Genomic DNA, 13,881 nt, shown 5'->3' on the forward strand with positions numbered 1-13,881 from the left:
CGTTCCTCTGTGTAGTTGATGTAGACTGTAGATTGGTAGGGTTTGTAGCCTCGTTCTCGCACTCGGACGTGGAAGCCTTCGACGTCGCGATTCGCATTGTGCAAGAGTGGTGCAGTCACCAACTATACGTGTTGCTGCTGTCCAGCCAATGTTGATCACGCTGGCAAGTCTCGGCGTGACCACCCCGTATGCCATCAAGCAGACACCACACACCACACACCACACATGTTTGAGAGCGCAAGGAAATGCACCTACATATGGGCATAGGCCTTCACCATACACGGCCCGTCTCCATGGTCGAGATAACCCTATTGTGGGCGTACTTTCAACTCTCAACAGCTGCTCAATATAACCATCCCATTGCGCTCCACCACCCTTTGATATTGCACCTGGTCAACTCACAGCACAATCAACACGCTTCCAAACAACAGCGACGATTTCTCATCCTCATGACCCAAGTCCCTAAACCCAACCCATCCTGTCCATGATCAGACATCCTACATGCATATAAAAGCATGTATCCTTCAACGTACAGAACTACAACCTTATCACGGCCAAGAAGTTATAAAGACGCCTCAATGGACTGAGCTGCTGTCTGCGCCGATGCACTGCCCATCAATCCCTCAGAAAGGATGCAAGGCAACTATGACTACAGATTTGGAACATGTTCTATCACTGGTCAGGACTCATCTATCTACTCGGCCCAGGAGCAGAGCTTAGCCTTGTGCTTGTACTCCCAGGCATAGATGCGGATTGCGGGAGTCGCCCCCAATAGCACCGCACGGTTCAGCCGTATAGGAGTCAGGACTGGGTGTTAGCTAGGCATTCTTGAAGAGAATGTCTTGCAAATCACATGTAATTGATGGTGCGGGCTCGGCGACGTCCCATCGACATGTAGAGCTGGGAGTATCGTAGGTAGGTCAGGAATGTGTTTGCTCTGAACACCAAAGTAATTTTGTGTTCAGACTATGGAGAGAAGGTTCGACGCAACTAGTCGTACGGATCGTGTTCATACACGTTTGAAGTGGCAGGAGTCACTAATCTATGGACAAGGTACTTATGTCAAGATGGAACCTGGTTTTGGATCCACCAGGAAATGATAAAAGTTCCAAGAGTTGATTGAATAAACACCTCCTGAGCGCTTCCAAGTGATGTAGTGATAGAATGATTGATCGTCGAACATAATTCATGAATAAGTGTACCGTTGACGATAAATAACCGCGCAAGAGTACATACAACCTCCACGAGGAAAGTAACTCCTATACGACCAGACACCCGAAAAATAAAATTAACCAAAGATGACTGAACAAGCATCATATAACCTCATGTCAATATTCAATACGAAATTCACTTTCCCCGGGTATATCCCTCCCACAACTTGGAGAAGAAACCTCCGGGCTGCTGCTGCTCGTTCCAGCTCGCCCGACGAGCCGACATATTAGCATCGGTGGAATCACGCTTCACCGACTGCAGGCCCGCGAACATGGGGCCGGACTTGGAGCTCGCGCTAGAACGGCGGCGATCGTTCATAGTGGAAGGGGGACTTCCGCTGCTGGAAGCGGCGGAGCTCTAAGCAAACAAAAAACAAAGATAGAGAGTATTAGTACATCAGGACCTTTCACGAATGAATGTGGAGTGATGGGTTTCTAGGAGTATCACGTACTCGGCGAGATGAGTCGGCAGCCATTGTTTGTTCAGGAGTTAGAGCCCAGGGAGCACGATTTGCAGGACCTTTGGCACCGCCGTGAGTCCAGACGTTTTGATGTTCGTAGCGGTTCCCTGCTTCACCGTGCCAGTGGCGCTTTGGAGGGTCAGTCACGTTGTCAGACATGTTGTGGTTTGAGGATGTCGAAGATAAGATTCTTGGAGACAAGGGGTGGAAATACTCGGACTAGTAGCAAGCTGTATCTGAGATTGAGGAGGCGGTGGTCAGCAACGACTGTTTGAAAGTCGCAATTTGTGTTGGAAGTGATGGATGATTTGCAATGGGTGATATTCAATACAGATGGAGAAAGAAACACAGTGGTCCATGTAGCTTATATATACAGACTGGATAACCCACAATCGAGATGATATCAAGTCAAAGACGTCATGGGCCATGAGGGAGGATAACGGCTACCTGATCCGTGGAAAAGCGCCGCAGTGCAAGGGGGCGGGGGGCAAACGCAGGCATCGAAGGAGAAAGACGATCGCAGTGGAGACGAGCAATGGAATGGACCAGATCGAATCTCTTCCACTGGAGTGTATAGACATACCTTAGCTAGTCCAGAGGATGATGATCAAAGTTAGATCTGAGGGTGTGAGACGATCGATGCAAGATCGAGAAGCCAGAGTGGGGGAGACCCGTCTTATAAGACACGGCATTTTCATTTCTTCGGAAAAAGAGCAGTAGTACTAGGGCTGTCCTTTGGCAGGGACCCGACATACTGGCTATCATCGTTTATAGGGCCAGTCAAGGCGAATCATTGCTTGAGCTGTGCAGGTTAGCCACAAGGATATGGAGGTAGAGCAGGAGGTATCCTCTACAATGGTTGCCGAGAGGGCCGGACGCAAGTCACGGGGTGTCTACGCTAGTAGGAAAACTGGAAGCGAATGGATAGTTCAACGTATGTGATGACCTGCAAAGAGATTGAATCGTATACTAGGCATTCTCAACCCTTCATTAGATTCTAGGTAGACGCGAGCAGAATCCTCGTCTCGGTGTGGCGAGAATAATCTTCGACTCTCGAGCCTTGAAGAATGCAGACACTCACAGACGGAATATGCATCTGTTCCATAAATATCACTTGATATGTTCAACGCTAGAAGAGCTAAGTTGATCAAAGCCTACTACTACTCGGCAGTCCAGTCTCCCCTCCACTCAATTACCAAAGGCCATAACCCAAGTATCAAGTACACCCAAAGTACTCCTGACCTCATCATCGACTGCGTAATAGACGGAGGGCTTTGACGTAGGTGCAGATTGCGGGGAAAGCTCCCACAACTAATCAGACCAAGTCAATCCTTGGGGGTACCCAGTACTTGTCCAGCAGTCATCAAGCCCACTTTTACCCGCGCAAATCTTCCACAAAAGGATGTACCCAGTACTCACTACGTCTTTCTTCAATGACCAGCCTCCACAGAAGGCAATTCGATCGGACCCAAAATCCCCATCGATCGGGCCATATGATCCGAATGATGTTACAAAGATTGTTTATGCAGTACCGAGTTAAGAAAAAAGGTGGATAAGCAGAGCCTTTCTGACTTTTAAATGGTCAAATCAGATTGGAGTTTCTCACAACTGCTGTACGAGAGGTTATGCTGCCCATCTGCAGGAGTGGAAGGGGGTGGTGCTCGGATCGAACTTTATCGATCGGAATCGGTCGATGAAAGGTCTGATCGCATCGACCACCGTTCCCAGAGGTCCTGATGGAGGTCTGTTGGGAGCCAAGCGTAGCCCATATGCTTGTCTTTATTGAGAGGCGAATGGAGGAGTGAGCGAGAGGTCGCGGAAATTAGGAAAATGTACTTGTCTTTCCAGTTGAAAATCCCCTTGAGCGCTCAGGTCGTCTTTAAGTCTCCACGCAAGTATGGCCAGTGCCGTTGTCGTATGGACGTACAGCTGTAGAAAGACCGCGACAATAGGAACAATTCTTGACTATTCACCGAGGAGAGGGAATGAGTGTGGTATCAGTAGAATGACCCCCCCCCCCAAGAGGATTACAGATATACGTTCCGAATGGAAAATATCACCTTCTCACTTCCGCAATTGCACGACTTGAAGTGCTACGGTGAGCATGCGCTGGATGAGTCCAAGTCTGGTCGCCAACTCACCGAGCATGGAATCTACCGTAGGCACGTTGAATTTATTTCAATTCAATTCGAGATATTCAAGAATCCGGTTGAACAAGTAATCGACCCACGCTAGAGTTTATCATTCACATCGCATCGCGGCCTCTCTCTCTCGCGAGGGGGCATACACCAATTCTGGGGTTCTTACTATCCCGACCTGGAAAAAGGAGACCGCAGAGAGAGAAAAAAAAGCCAAAAAAAAAGAACATTACTTGAAAAAAACGCAAGCCAAATCATTTTCAACACGTCGTCAAAGATGAAAACGTTCCACAGTTATTACCCATCATATACGCGACGCCTCCTTCAATCCAAAGCTCAATTAAGCCTTGGTGATGCGGCAGATCAAATCTTGACCATCGACAGAGTCACCCTCCTTGACCAGCAAGCCAGAGACCTTGCCGCTGTGAGGAGCAGAGATGACCATTTCCTGCAAAGTAAAATAACGGGTTAGCACAATGTACCTTGGAACAGAATACAAAAGTCGAAAGATCCAGGGCTTACCATCTTCATGGCGCTCAGCACCGCGATAGGGTCACCCTTCTTGCACTCATGGCCATCGTGCACGCGAATCTCAACCACGACACCAGACATGGGAGCACCAACTTGGCTGCTGTCACCCACATCGGCCTTGGGGCGGGCAACATTGTCCACAGAGGCCTTGTTGTCATCGACCGAGACCTGTCGGACTTCACCGTTGACCTCGTAGAAGACCTCGCGCTGACCGGTCTGCTCGGACAAGGGTCCAATGGCAAGCAGCTTCAGGATAAGCACCTTACCCTTCTCCAGCTCAACGTGGAACTCCTCGCCGATTTCGGGACGGGCCAAGAAGTAGCGAGTCGGCAGCACGGAGAGATCACCAAACTTGGACACGAACTTGCGATAGTCCTCGAACACCTTGGGGTACATGGCGTAGGAAGCAACATCGCACTCGGTCGCGGAGCCAAACTTCTCGCGAATCTGGTTCTTGATGCCTGGCAGGTCCAGGGGCTCGAGATACAGACCGGGGCGCTTGTCGAGCTTGCGACGGTTGCGCAGAGCGCGAGAGCGAAGGGGCTCGGGGAAGCCACCGAAGGGCTGACCCATCAGACCCTCCAGGAATTCAAGCACGGAACCGGGGAAGTCCAGCTCGGCCGCGCGGTCAACAACGTCCTGCTCGGAGAGCTTGTTGGACACCATGAACTGGGCCAGATCGCCAACCACCTTGGAAGTGGGGGTGACCTTGACGATATCACCGAGGAGGTCGTTGGCCGCCTCGTAAGCCTTCTTGGTCTCGGCCCACTGCTGGCCAAGACCCAGCTGGCTGGCCTGGAAGATCAGGTTGGTCAGCTGGCCACCGGGGATCTCGTGCTCATAGACCTCAGGGTCGGGGCCGGTAAGACCGGCCTCGAAGGGCGAGTAGAGCAAGCGCAGCTGAGCCCAGTAGCTGTCGAGAGCACGGACATGCGCGACGTCCAAGTGGGGATCCTGCTCGGTGCCGGACAACGAGGCGAGGATGGCACCGATGCTGGGCTGCGAGGTCATACCGGACAGGGAGTCGGTGGCAGCGTCCACGGCATCAGCACCCGCCTGGGCACAGGCAATCATGGAAGCGACACCGGTACCGGCAGAGTCGTGAGTGTGCACGTGGATGGGCAGATCGGGGTAACGCTCACGGAGGGCACCGATCAGAATACGAGCAGCCTGGGGCTTCAACACACCAGCCATGTCCTTGATGCCCAAGACGTGGGTGCCGAGAGCGACAATCTTGTCGGCCAGAGCAAGGTAGTACTCCAGGTTGTACTTCTTGTGGGGGTTCAGCATGTCACCACTGTAGCAGATGGTGGCCTCGACCACACCACCGGCCTGCTGAACGGCCTTGATGCCGACCTCAAGTTGGTCCACATCGTTGAGGGCATCGAAAACACGGAAGATGTCAACACCGTACTTCTTGGCCTGCTTACAGAAGTGGTAGATGGCGTTGTCGGGGAGAGAGGAGTAGGCCACACCGTTGGCGCCGCGCAGCAGCATCTGGAACGGAATGTTGGGCACGGCCTTGCGAAGCTTGCGCAGACGGTCCCAGGGGTCCTCGTACAGGAAGCGCATGGCGACGTCGAAGGTGGCGCCACCCCAGCACTCCAGACTGTAGGCGTTGGACAGGGCGTGACTGGTCTCGGGGGCGATGTTGAGCATGTCAATGGTACGCACACGGGTAGCGAGCAGCGACTGGTGGGCATCACGCCAGGTGGTGTCCATGATCAAGCAGCCCTTGTTGGCGCGCACCGCCTTGGCAAACGCCTCCGGGCCCTGGCTGTCGAGAATCTGCTTCCAGCCCTTCTGGCACGGAACGGAGACGTCGATGGGGGTGCCCGAAGCATCGGTGAGAACGGGCTTGATGATCTCGCCCTTGAACTTGGGCTCGCCCATCTGTCCCTTGATGCTGCTGCCGTTGACAGCCACGTCACCCAGGTAAGCCAGCAGTTTCTGAGCACGGTTCTGAGAGCCGACGAGAGCGAAGAGCTCGGGAGTGTCATCAATGAAGGTAGTCCAGCAAGTGCCATCGATGAAGGTGGGGTGGCTCAGCAGGGAAGCCAAGAAGGGGATGTTGGTCTTGACGCCGCGGATACGGAATTCGACCAGGGCACGCAGGACCTTGCGGCGAGCGATCTCGTAGGTGGAACCACGGCACGTGCACTTGACCAGCATGGAGTCGTAGTGAGGGGTGATGACCGCGCCCGCAAAGCCGTTACCACCGTCCAGACGGACGCCGTTACCACCGGCGGAGCGGTAGACCTCGATCTTACCGGTGTCGGGAGAGAAGCCCTTGGAGGGATCCTCGGTGGTGATACGACACTGGATGGCGAAACCACGGGTGGAGATGCGGTCCTGGGTCAGGCCCAGCTGCTCGAGAGTCGCACCAGCGGCAATCTGGATCTGAGCAGCGACGATATCGATGCCGGTGATCTCTTCGGTGATGGTGTGCTCGACCTGGATACGAGGGTTGATCTCGATGAAGTAGTAGCGGTTCTGCTGGTCCACCAGGAACTCGGCGGTACCCGCATTGCGATACTTGACGGACTTGGCGAGACGCACGGCGTCGGCCAAGATCTTGTCACGGACTTCGATGGGCAGGTCCTTGGCGGGGGCGATCTCGACGACCTTCTGGTGACGACGCTGGACGGAGCAGTCACGCTCGAACAGGTGCACGACGTTACCCTGGTTGTCACCCAGCAGCTGGACCTCAATGTGCTTGGGCTTGTCGAGGAAGCGCTCCACAAAGACCGTGCCGTTACCGAAGGCGGAGCGGGCCTCGGAAGTGGCACGCTCAAAGGCGTCGCGCAGGTCGGCCTGCTCACGGACGACACGCATACCACGACCACCACCACCAAAGGCGGCCTTGATGATGATGGGGAAGCCGTAGGTGTCGGTGAAGGACTTGACCTCCTCGTAGCGCTCTACGGGGCCCTCGGTACCAGGGACGACGGGGACGTTGCACTTGATGGCCAGGCGACGGGCTGAGACCTTGTCGCCGAGGGCGTCGATGGTGTCGGGGGTGGGACCGACAAAGACGATGCCGGCCTTTTCGACGTTGCGGGCAAACTCGGCGTTCTCAGACAGGAAGCCATACCCCGGGTGGATCAGATGGACGCCGTGCTCCACGGCGATCTTGATGATCTCGTCACCGGCCAAGTAAGCGCCGACGGGGGTATACTGACCGCGTTTGCCGATCATGTAGGCCTCGTCGGCCTTTTGGCGGTGCATACCATACCGATCTTCATGGGAGAAGACGGCGACCGTCTGCAAGGACAGCTCGTGGGCGGTACGGAAGATACGGATGGGAATTTCACCACGGTTGGCCACCAAGATCTTCTGGAAGTGCATGATGGTGGAATTGGCCCGGAGACGGCGGTGTACCGAGTCCTGGTGGTGCTCATTGTGGTCCTCGATGAATTCGGAGTCATCGATCGCCTCCTCGGGCTGACGGGACGAGGCAGCCATGATGTGTGAAAAGAGAGAGGAAGAGGGGGAGAGAGAGGAAAGAGGAAAAGAGGAAGGGGCGGGGAGGAAAGCGGTAGGTTAGATAGACGAGGGAGAGAGAGAAAAGCGCGGGGTGAGGTGGTGCACTTTATTCCCGTAGCTAATGGAGATGAAGAAATCGGTCAATGAGGGGGTTCTTCTTGGGTCCCCGAATTGGAGCGAGAGCATGGAATGCCATTGATTGCTCCGGAGGGAAGAAGAACGCCAAGCTGAAGCTCGCGATGAGGATGGGAGAGTGACTCACGGAATAGACACCAGCTGGAGGGGGAGGAGAGCTCCGGAACGCAGCGCGGCCGATCTCGGCAAGAGACGACAATGCAAGCGGAGTGGCACTGCGAGGGGATCTGAACGACGGCAATGGAACTTCTCCGTTGTCGAGAAGCTGGAGGGGATGGAATTCGAAGGATGGAAGACCGAGGTCTGCTGAGCTGAGCTGAGCTGAGCTGAGCTGGATGAGTTGGTCGGGAAGGGGAGAAGGGAAAGGAAGAAATGAAGAGCGACGTCCGAGTTCGAAATGATGTCGAGGGTGGATGGTTAAATGGGCGGGGGGAGGGGAGGGGCAGATAAAACCGAAATGGGTCACGGGCTGAACCAGTGGAGATGGCCGTGACACGATTCGATTATCAGAAGCCAGGGACCGTACTGTCCATTCGCTCCGTCGGTATTTCATTGCCTATGGGTGACGGTGTGAGGATTATACCGGTACATGGTCATCCGCTCGTGTGAGTGTACATGATTCAGGTAACACGTCCTTGTCGACTACTGATGGCCTTTCTGGAAGAATGCCGTTGCATTTTACCGTCCATCTGATCTTGGACCGTTGGCGATTGTCAGAAAGCTTCATGGAAAACGGCGACGCAGCTTATCGCAGGAGGTACTTGGTTACTTCCTGCCGAATGCGATTGCATCTCCTTGCGTTTAGCTCTGGACCTCAAGGCACGCACGTTCTTCTTCGAGTCCTACGAGTACGATCGTACGAGTATGACTAGGCTCATATGCTGTCTTTAGGTTTCCGACCACGACTGACACCGGACTGTGGACTGCACTCCGTGCGCTGTCAATTTGCGCAGGACAACGTGAGACTGGGCCGAGCCAAATCTTGCCCGGGGTAAAGCAGAAGATTGACTCCATCGATGAGGTAATTGCCGTGGGGTCGCCTGCGAACACTGGCAGGGCAGCCGAGTTCGACTGTCTGGGAGAGTCGAGAGTCGAGAGTCAGAGAGTCAGAGAGCCAGAGACTAGAGAGTTAGAGTGGCCGGCTGGTCGGACTTGAGGTCCCCGCCCCGCCTGGCATTTGCGATTATCAAATTCCAGTAGCCAATTTACTTCCTCCGCAGTGGGATGATAACGATTGACTTCGGCCTGGATTAGTTGGTCGACTCAAATTGTTCCATCGAATGTTGGGTTGACCGTAGTCACTGATCCTGAGGTTCTCGGTCGACCAATCCAGACAAGTCAAGGCGCTTCCTTACTTTTCATTCTCTTTCTTCTTCTTCTTCTTCTTCTTCTTCTTCTTCTTCTTCTTTTTTTCCCCCTTCCTTTTCTGTGCTTTTGCCTTTTTTTTTTTCCCTACCGACCCAAGCCCTCCTGTGAGCCATCTTTACCCGCGTGGAAGAACCAGGGCCAGTGGGTGCCAGGATGGTGGTTTTTTTGCCAAGGTGTCTGACTCTCGGCCCTCTTGCAGAGTTGGCGGCTGGCTTGCTCCAAGAGGTTCACCGGTACACCGGACGGCGATCTCATCGCCTCTTTCCCGTGAATGTGGCTGTGATGTGACCTTTTTTCCCTTTTTTCCCTTTTTTTCCTTTTTTTTTTTCTTTCTTGCTTTTTTTGTTATGACTACATTGCGCTTGCGTGATTCCAATTGCCAATCATTCTAGAAATCTTTGAACTTGCCGGGTCTCCAGGGTGGGCCATTTCGAGTTATTATTCAGACCCTGTGGTCACCAGGTGACAATCGTTGACTCTATTGAAATGAGTGATTCAATGATCGACGAGCGTCTACAAAGTACAATCTACATGGTAAACTGCCCAATCCTTTTTTTGTCTGTGAATACATACTTCTCTTGTCCGTTTGAATGGAATTCAGCTCTGGTGATTTCCCCCATATCTCACCCAGCGACCGTTGGCGAAGTCGGCGCTCGATAGATTGTCCCGTGCGATCGTCCGGTTGCCCGAGTACCCGTGCTGAAAAGAAGGAGAGAGATTGAGATATGGCGAGTCGAATGCGGACCAACAAAGTCCACCAATTGCCTGGAGAAAGGAATCTCTATAGTAGTAGTAGTAGGAGTAGGAGTAGTAGTGGTAGTAGTAGTGGTAGTAGTAGTAGTAGTAGTAGTAGTAGTAGTAGTAGTAGTAGTAGTAGTAGTAGTAGTAGTAGTAGTAGTAGTAGTAGTAGTAGTAGTAGTAGTAGTAGTAGTAGTAGTAGTAGTAGTAGTAGTAGTAGTAGTAGTAGTAGTAGTAGTAGTAGTGGTAGTAGTAGTAGTAGTAGTAGTAGTAGTAGTACCACCACCAGGCACAATGAAGTACACTGGAAAGTACCAACTGTCAATCAATGTGAAGAGACCAAAGTCACCATCACTCCTGCTCTGCTCCAGCCTGCTCCAGCCTGCTCCAGCCTGCTCCAGCGCCCCGTGCCGTTCCTCCCCTTCCCTCTCTCCCCATCCTCCGGACGGGTATCGACGGAGAACCCTCCTCTGAAGCTCTTCCCGAGGCAGATCTCGGAGAATGAAGGGTTCTCCGTATGCTTCACCCCCTCACAGTGCAACGCACGGCGAAAAGCCCAACAGACGGAGCACAAGTAAAGTCCAGCCATCCCCAGAGTCCACGCAAACTGGCTTCCCTCGGGCAAACGACGCCCGAGACGCTCGGTTGTGTCTCTCCCTCTTGTTCCTGGACGTTATCGTGTCTCTTCCGACGATCCAAGTCGATGTGACCTTCAATCTGGAAAGGTCGGAAGAAATCGAGGAAGAATACGGAATGGAGCGAGCAGTGCAATCTGAAGACACGCGCAACCTTTTTGTTATGACTCGAAAGGACACTCCTCAGTTCGAAACTTCGAGTCGCCGGACCATTCATACATACGAATGCGATCGCCGGGGAAAGCTTAAACTACAACAGTATTACAGTAGTGGGCTCTTCATCTTCAGGAAAAGGCACTTCTGCAGCCGGTAGGCACCGGGCGTGGACCAGCCACCAGCCACCAGCCAGCTGCGAGGCTCTAGCACTCTAGCACGGGGGGACCCTCTCCCTTCCTCGAGTCCCACCTCATCAGTCATGACCCCCTTGGCAAAGGGCATGATCTGCGAGTATCTGCGAGAAATCCTTGCCTTGAGCAGTCGGAGCCCGTGGTATCTGTGAGTAAACTCAAGGTCAGTTGTGGGTGTCAAGAGAGGAAGACCTGTAAACCCTGACCCGGTTTCTGTGGGCCCGTAGATGCCAAGGGCCAAGTGAGTCAGTCACGGGCTCCGACGAGTCAAGGCAAGGGTGATCTTGGGGCGTGTCTCGTGACCTGGTCGATCACCACATCAGGGTCAACTAACCCAGGCAGTGTCTGCACGTCGAGAACAATACGGTGTCCTCGATCTGCATACCTTACATACGACGAGTGTAGTTTTCTAGTAGTACATCAATTCCCCAGCCTCAACTACAAGCAGAATTTCAGGATCGTCACTCTCACGCAGCCCAATGTCGTGTCCCAGTCTTGTGCATCGACTCAATTTCTCAGACGACAACAGGAAAAGATAAGCTCGATTCGTCAGCACAACATATACTACGGGACATCACTACCTTCGGCTAGTCATGTCGGTTTGCGGACTCCAAACACCATAAGAAAAAAAAGCAAGGTATCTGCTATCTCTCGCTTCGCTTATAGGCTTCCTCTGCCCTAAGCATCAGGATGTGTAGCGGTCGATAACGATCTGACCAATCACTGGACGCCAATGGCTTATCTTGAGTTTATGGAGTCTGTCAGTTCGATAGTTGGCATTGACGTCATGCAACGGAACCCCGGACTTGTGGACTGGTCGAGATGGGGTAAAAAGGACGAGAATGACATGAATTGAATATTCCAGTGCCAGGTCTCATTCCAGCTGCTACTGTCAGCTTGATATTTGCCTGATCGCAGATTTGTCAGTACCTGTCTATATGGAGATGTACTGATCGAATTGAGATGGTCTATCACCAGTCCGCTGGATCGAGAATTTCCCCGACTCTCTCGTCTGGGGTGAGTGTGTTAGCTGCAGTGGACTCGGGAGATGAAATTTGACCCGTGATTCCATCATTGATTATTTTCTCCGTTCGAAACCTTCTAGCCCGTCCTCTCTGACTCGCCGATCGCTTTCGTCGCTCACCCAGTGCCCCTGTATCTGAGGCAGACCGCAGTCCCACACTACTACTAGTCGTCTACTACTAGTCGTCTGCTACTAGGGTATCTCCCCAAGGTACGAAATCGGTTTACTTCAACGCCACGAGAAGGAGCTACCGACGTCCAGCGCACGATCAATTCTCATCCTGAATCAGACTCACGCGCCGGCAGGTCTTCAACGGATTGTTCGCCCGTGGCGCTTCGGGCCGAAGGACCGGGTCTTCCAGTCCGAATGAATGAGGCTCGGAGTGAGATTTCGAAATACACCACCAGAAAGGTGGTACTCTCAACGACATGGGAACTTAGTGTTATACGTTGCATGTCAGCACTAATTTCAAGGTACATACTCCGTAGCACTTCGTCTGCTTCCGTCCTAACACCTGCACAAAATCCCCCCCCCCCCCCTTTTCAGTCTCATCAGCGGCAGGCTGCAGCCAAGCCCTCTCCGCCTCCAGCCCTAATGCAGATCAGTGGAATGTTGTACAAATCCTCGCTTGTCTATCCGCCAAGACAGCTGAGGCACTACGGAGGAATGGAAGGGATTCTGCATCCTGCCGAGCAATACGAGTCTCAAGTCCCGCATCCAAGATCCTACATAGATAACTTCTTACTGCCCTATCCCGCAGGATCTAGTCATACAGTAGCCTAGTACTACCTTAGTACCTACCTAGCTTCCGGCCTGAAGTCGCGCCAGTGCCCATTGTGAAGTCCCAGGCACTTTTCTCGCTCAATCATCCTCATCCTAGCATCATATGTGTAGTAGTCTGCATGCAGCTTACAGTACTTCGTCTCTGCTCATCGAGTCCGCCAGGGTGCTAGCACTGCCATACAGGCTACAGCTGCCCAGAGCTCGTCCAAGCCCTCGACTACTTAGTTCTCGCCAACGTATGTGCTGCGCCTGTCCGTGCGAAACTACACAGGGCCGAGCTAGGTAGATATCGGTCGCACTTTCCCCAGATGTTTGTTGCAAATCGCTCACCGGGATGATCTGCCTGGAAGAGAATCTACCTGAACACGGCATCTCGGTGTTTCCTTGATTGGAGGGCAACACGCGCAAGTCAACGTTCGACTGGGTGAATCACTAGCTTGTCTGCCGAGAAGCCACAGATCTCATTCGGGTCAGCAGTCAGCTACTCGGTTCGGTGGAACGGAGAGTCTGCAGGTAGATTCGACCTGGGCAGTCTGTTCGGTTTACAAGGGTCTTCTGTTGTGTGCAGTAAGCCGGCGAAACGAAACCCTGGTGTTATAGTATTTGCGTCGAACTAGGTGCTCAAAGACCCAAAGAGATAAGTGGCTTGGAAGAAATGGTATGGCGCCAGAGTGCTGGACCATACTTTGATTTTGCTTGCTAGCAGCTCGTTGTGAGGACTGCTGTTGGCCTCAAGACCCTTGAGGGTCTCACATTTGGTACTAAGAGTAGGAACTAGGACGTAAGTTTTAAGTACTGCAGTGATGCAGTCAGTGCAGTACTGTCTGCGCAGTGATCTTAGAGAGCCAGATGGGTCGAGTGATACTACTCATACCCTCGCTGTTGGAAGAGTATGCAGAGGTCCCGCTTGAAACAAAAATACATTCATCATCCTAGAACCGACGGCGACGCACTGCAAATGTAGTGGGGAATGCCTAATGAACACAAATGCATGATAAACTTAAGGGCAAAGAGTCAAGCGTAA

At 52.8% G+C, this 13,881-nt stretch overlaps 4 protein-coding genes across 4 annotated transcripts; all 4 read right to left on the reverse strand.

Annotated features, from left to right (window-relative positions):
- Positions 1-1,347: 1,347 nt before the first annotated feature.
- Positions 1,348-1,831, reverse strand: N7539_006733 (uncharacterized protein; the record flags this gene model as incomplete). The annotated part of the gene is made up of 2 exons (XM_056936334.1): positions 1,348-1,569; positions 1,664-1,831. The coding sequence occupies 2 exons, from the start codon at positions 1,829-1,831 to the stop codon at positions 1,348-1,350; spliced, it is 390 nt and encodes a 129-aa protein (XP_056788269.1).
- Positions 1,832-4,150: 2,319 nt separating this feature from the next.
- On the reverse strand, positions 4,151-7,806 carry N7539_006734 (pyruvate carboxylase; the record flags this gene model as incomplete). Its single annotated transcript, XM_056936335.1, has 2 exons — positions 4,151-4,258; positions 4,333-7,806. 2 exons carry the CDS (start codon positions 7,804-7,806, stop codon positions 4,151-4,153), a joined length of 3,582 nt encoding a protein of 1,193 aa, XP_056788270.1.
- A 139-nt stretch (positions 7,807-7,945) lies between these two features.
- Positions 7,946-8,515, reverse strand: N7539_006735 (uncharacterized protein; the record flags this gene model as incomplete). The annotated part of the gene is made up of 1 exon (XM_056936336.1): positions 7,946-8,515. One exon carries the CDS (start codon positions 8,513-8,515, stop codon positions 7,946-7,948), a length of 570 nt encoding a protein of 189 aa, XP_056788271.1.
- A 1,412-nt stretch (positions 8,516-9,927) lies between these two features.
- Positions 9,928-11,141, reverse strand: N7539_006736 (uncharacterized protein; the record flags this gene model as incomplete). Its single annotated transcript, XM_056936337.1, has 3 exons — positions 9,928-10,386; positions 10,615-10,953; positions 11,109-11,141. 3 exons carry the CDS (start codon positions 11,139-11,141, stop codon positions 9,928-9,930), a joined length of 831 nt encoding a protein of 276 aa, XP_056788272.1.
- Positions 11,142-13,881: the final 2,740 nt, after the last annotated feature.

Source organism: Penicillium diatomitis (genome assembly GCF_028827545.1).
Source record: "Penicillium diatomitis strain IBT 30728 chromosome Unknown utg000009l_segment0_segment0, whole genome shotgun sequence".
NCBI classification, from domain to species: Eukaryota; Fungi; Ascomycota; class Eurotiomycetes; order Eurotiales; family Aspergillaceae; genus Penicillium; species Penicillium diatomitis.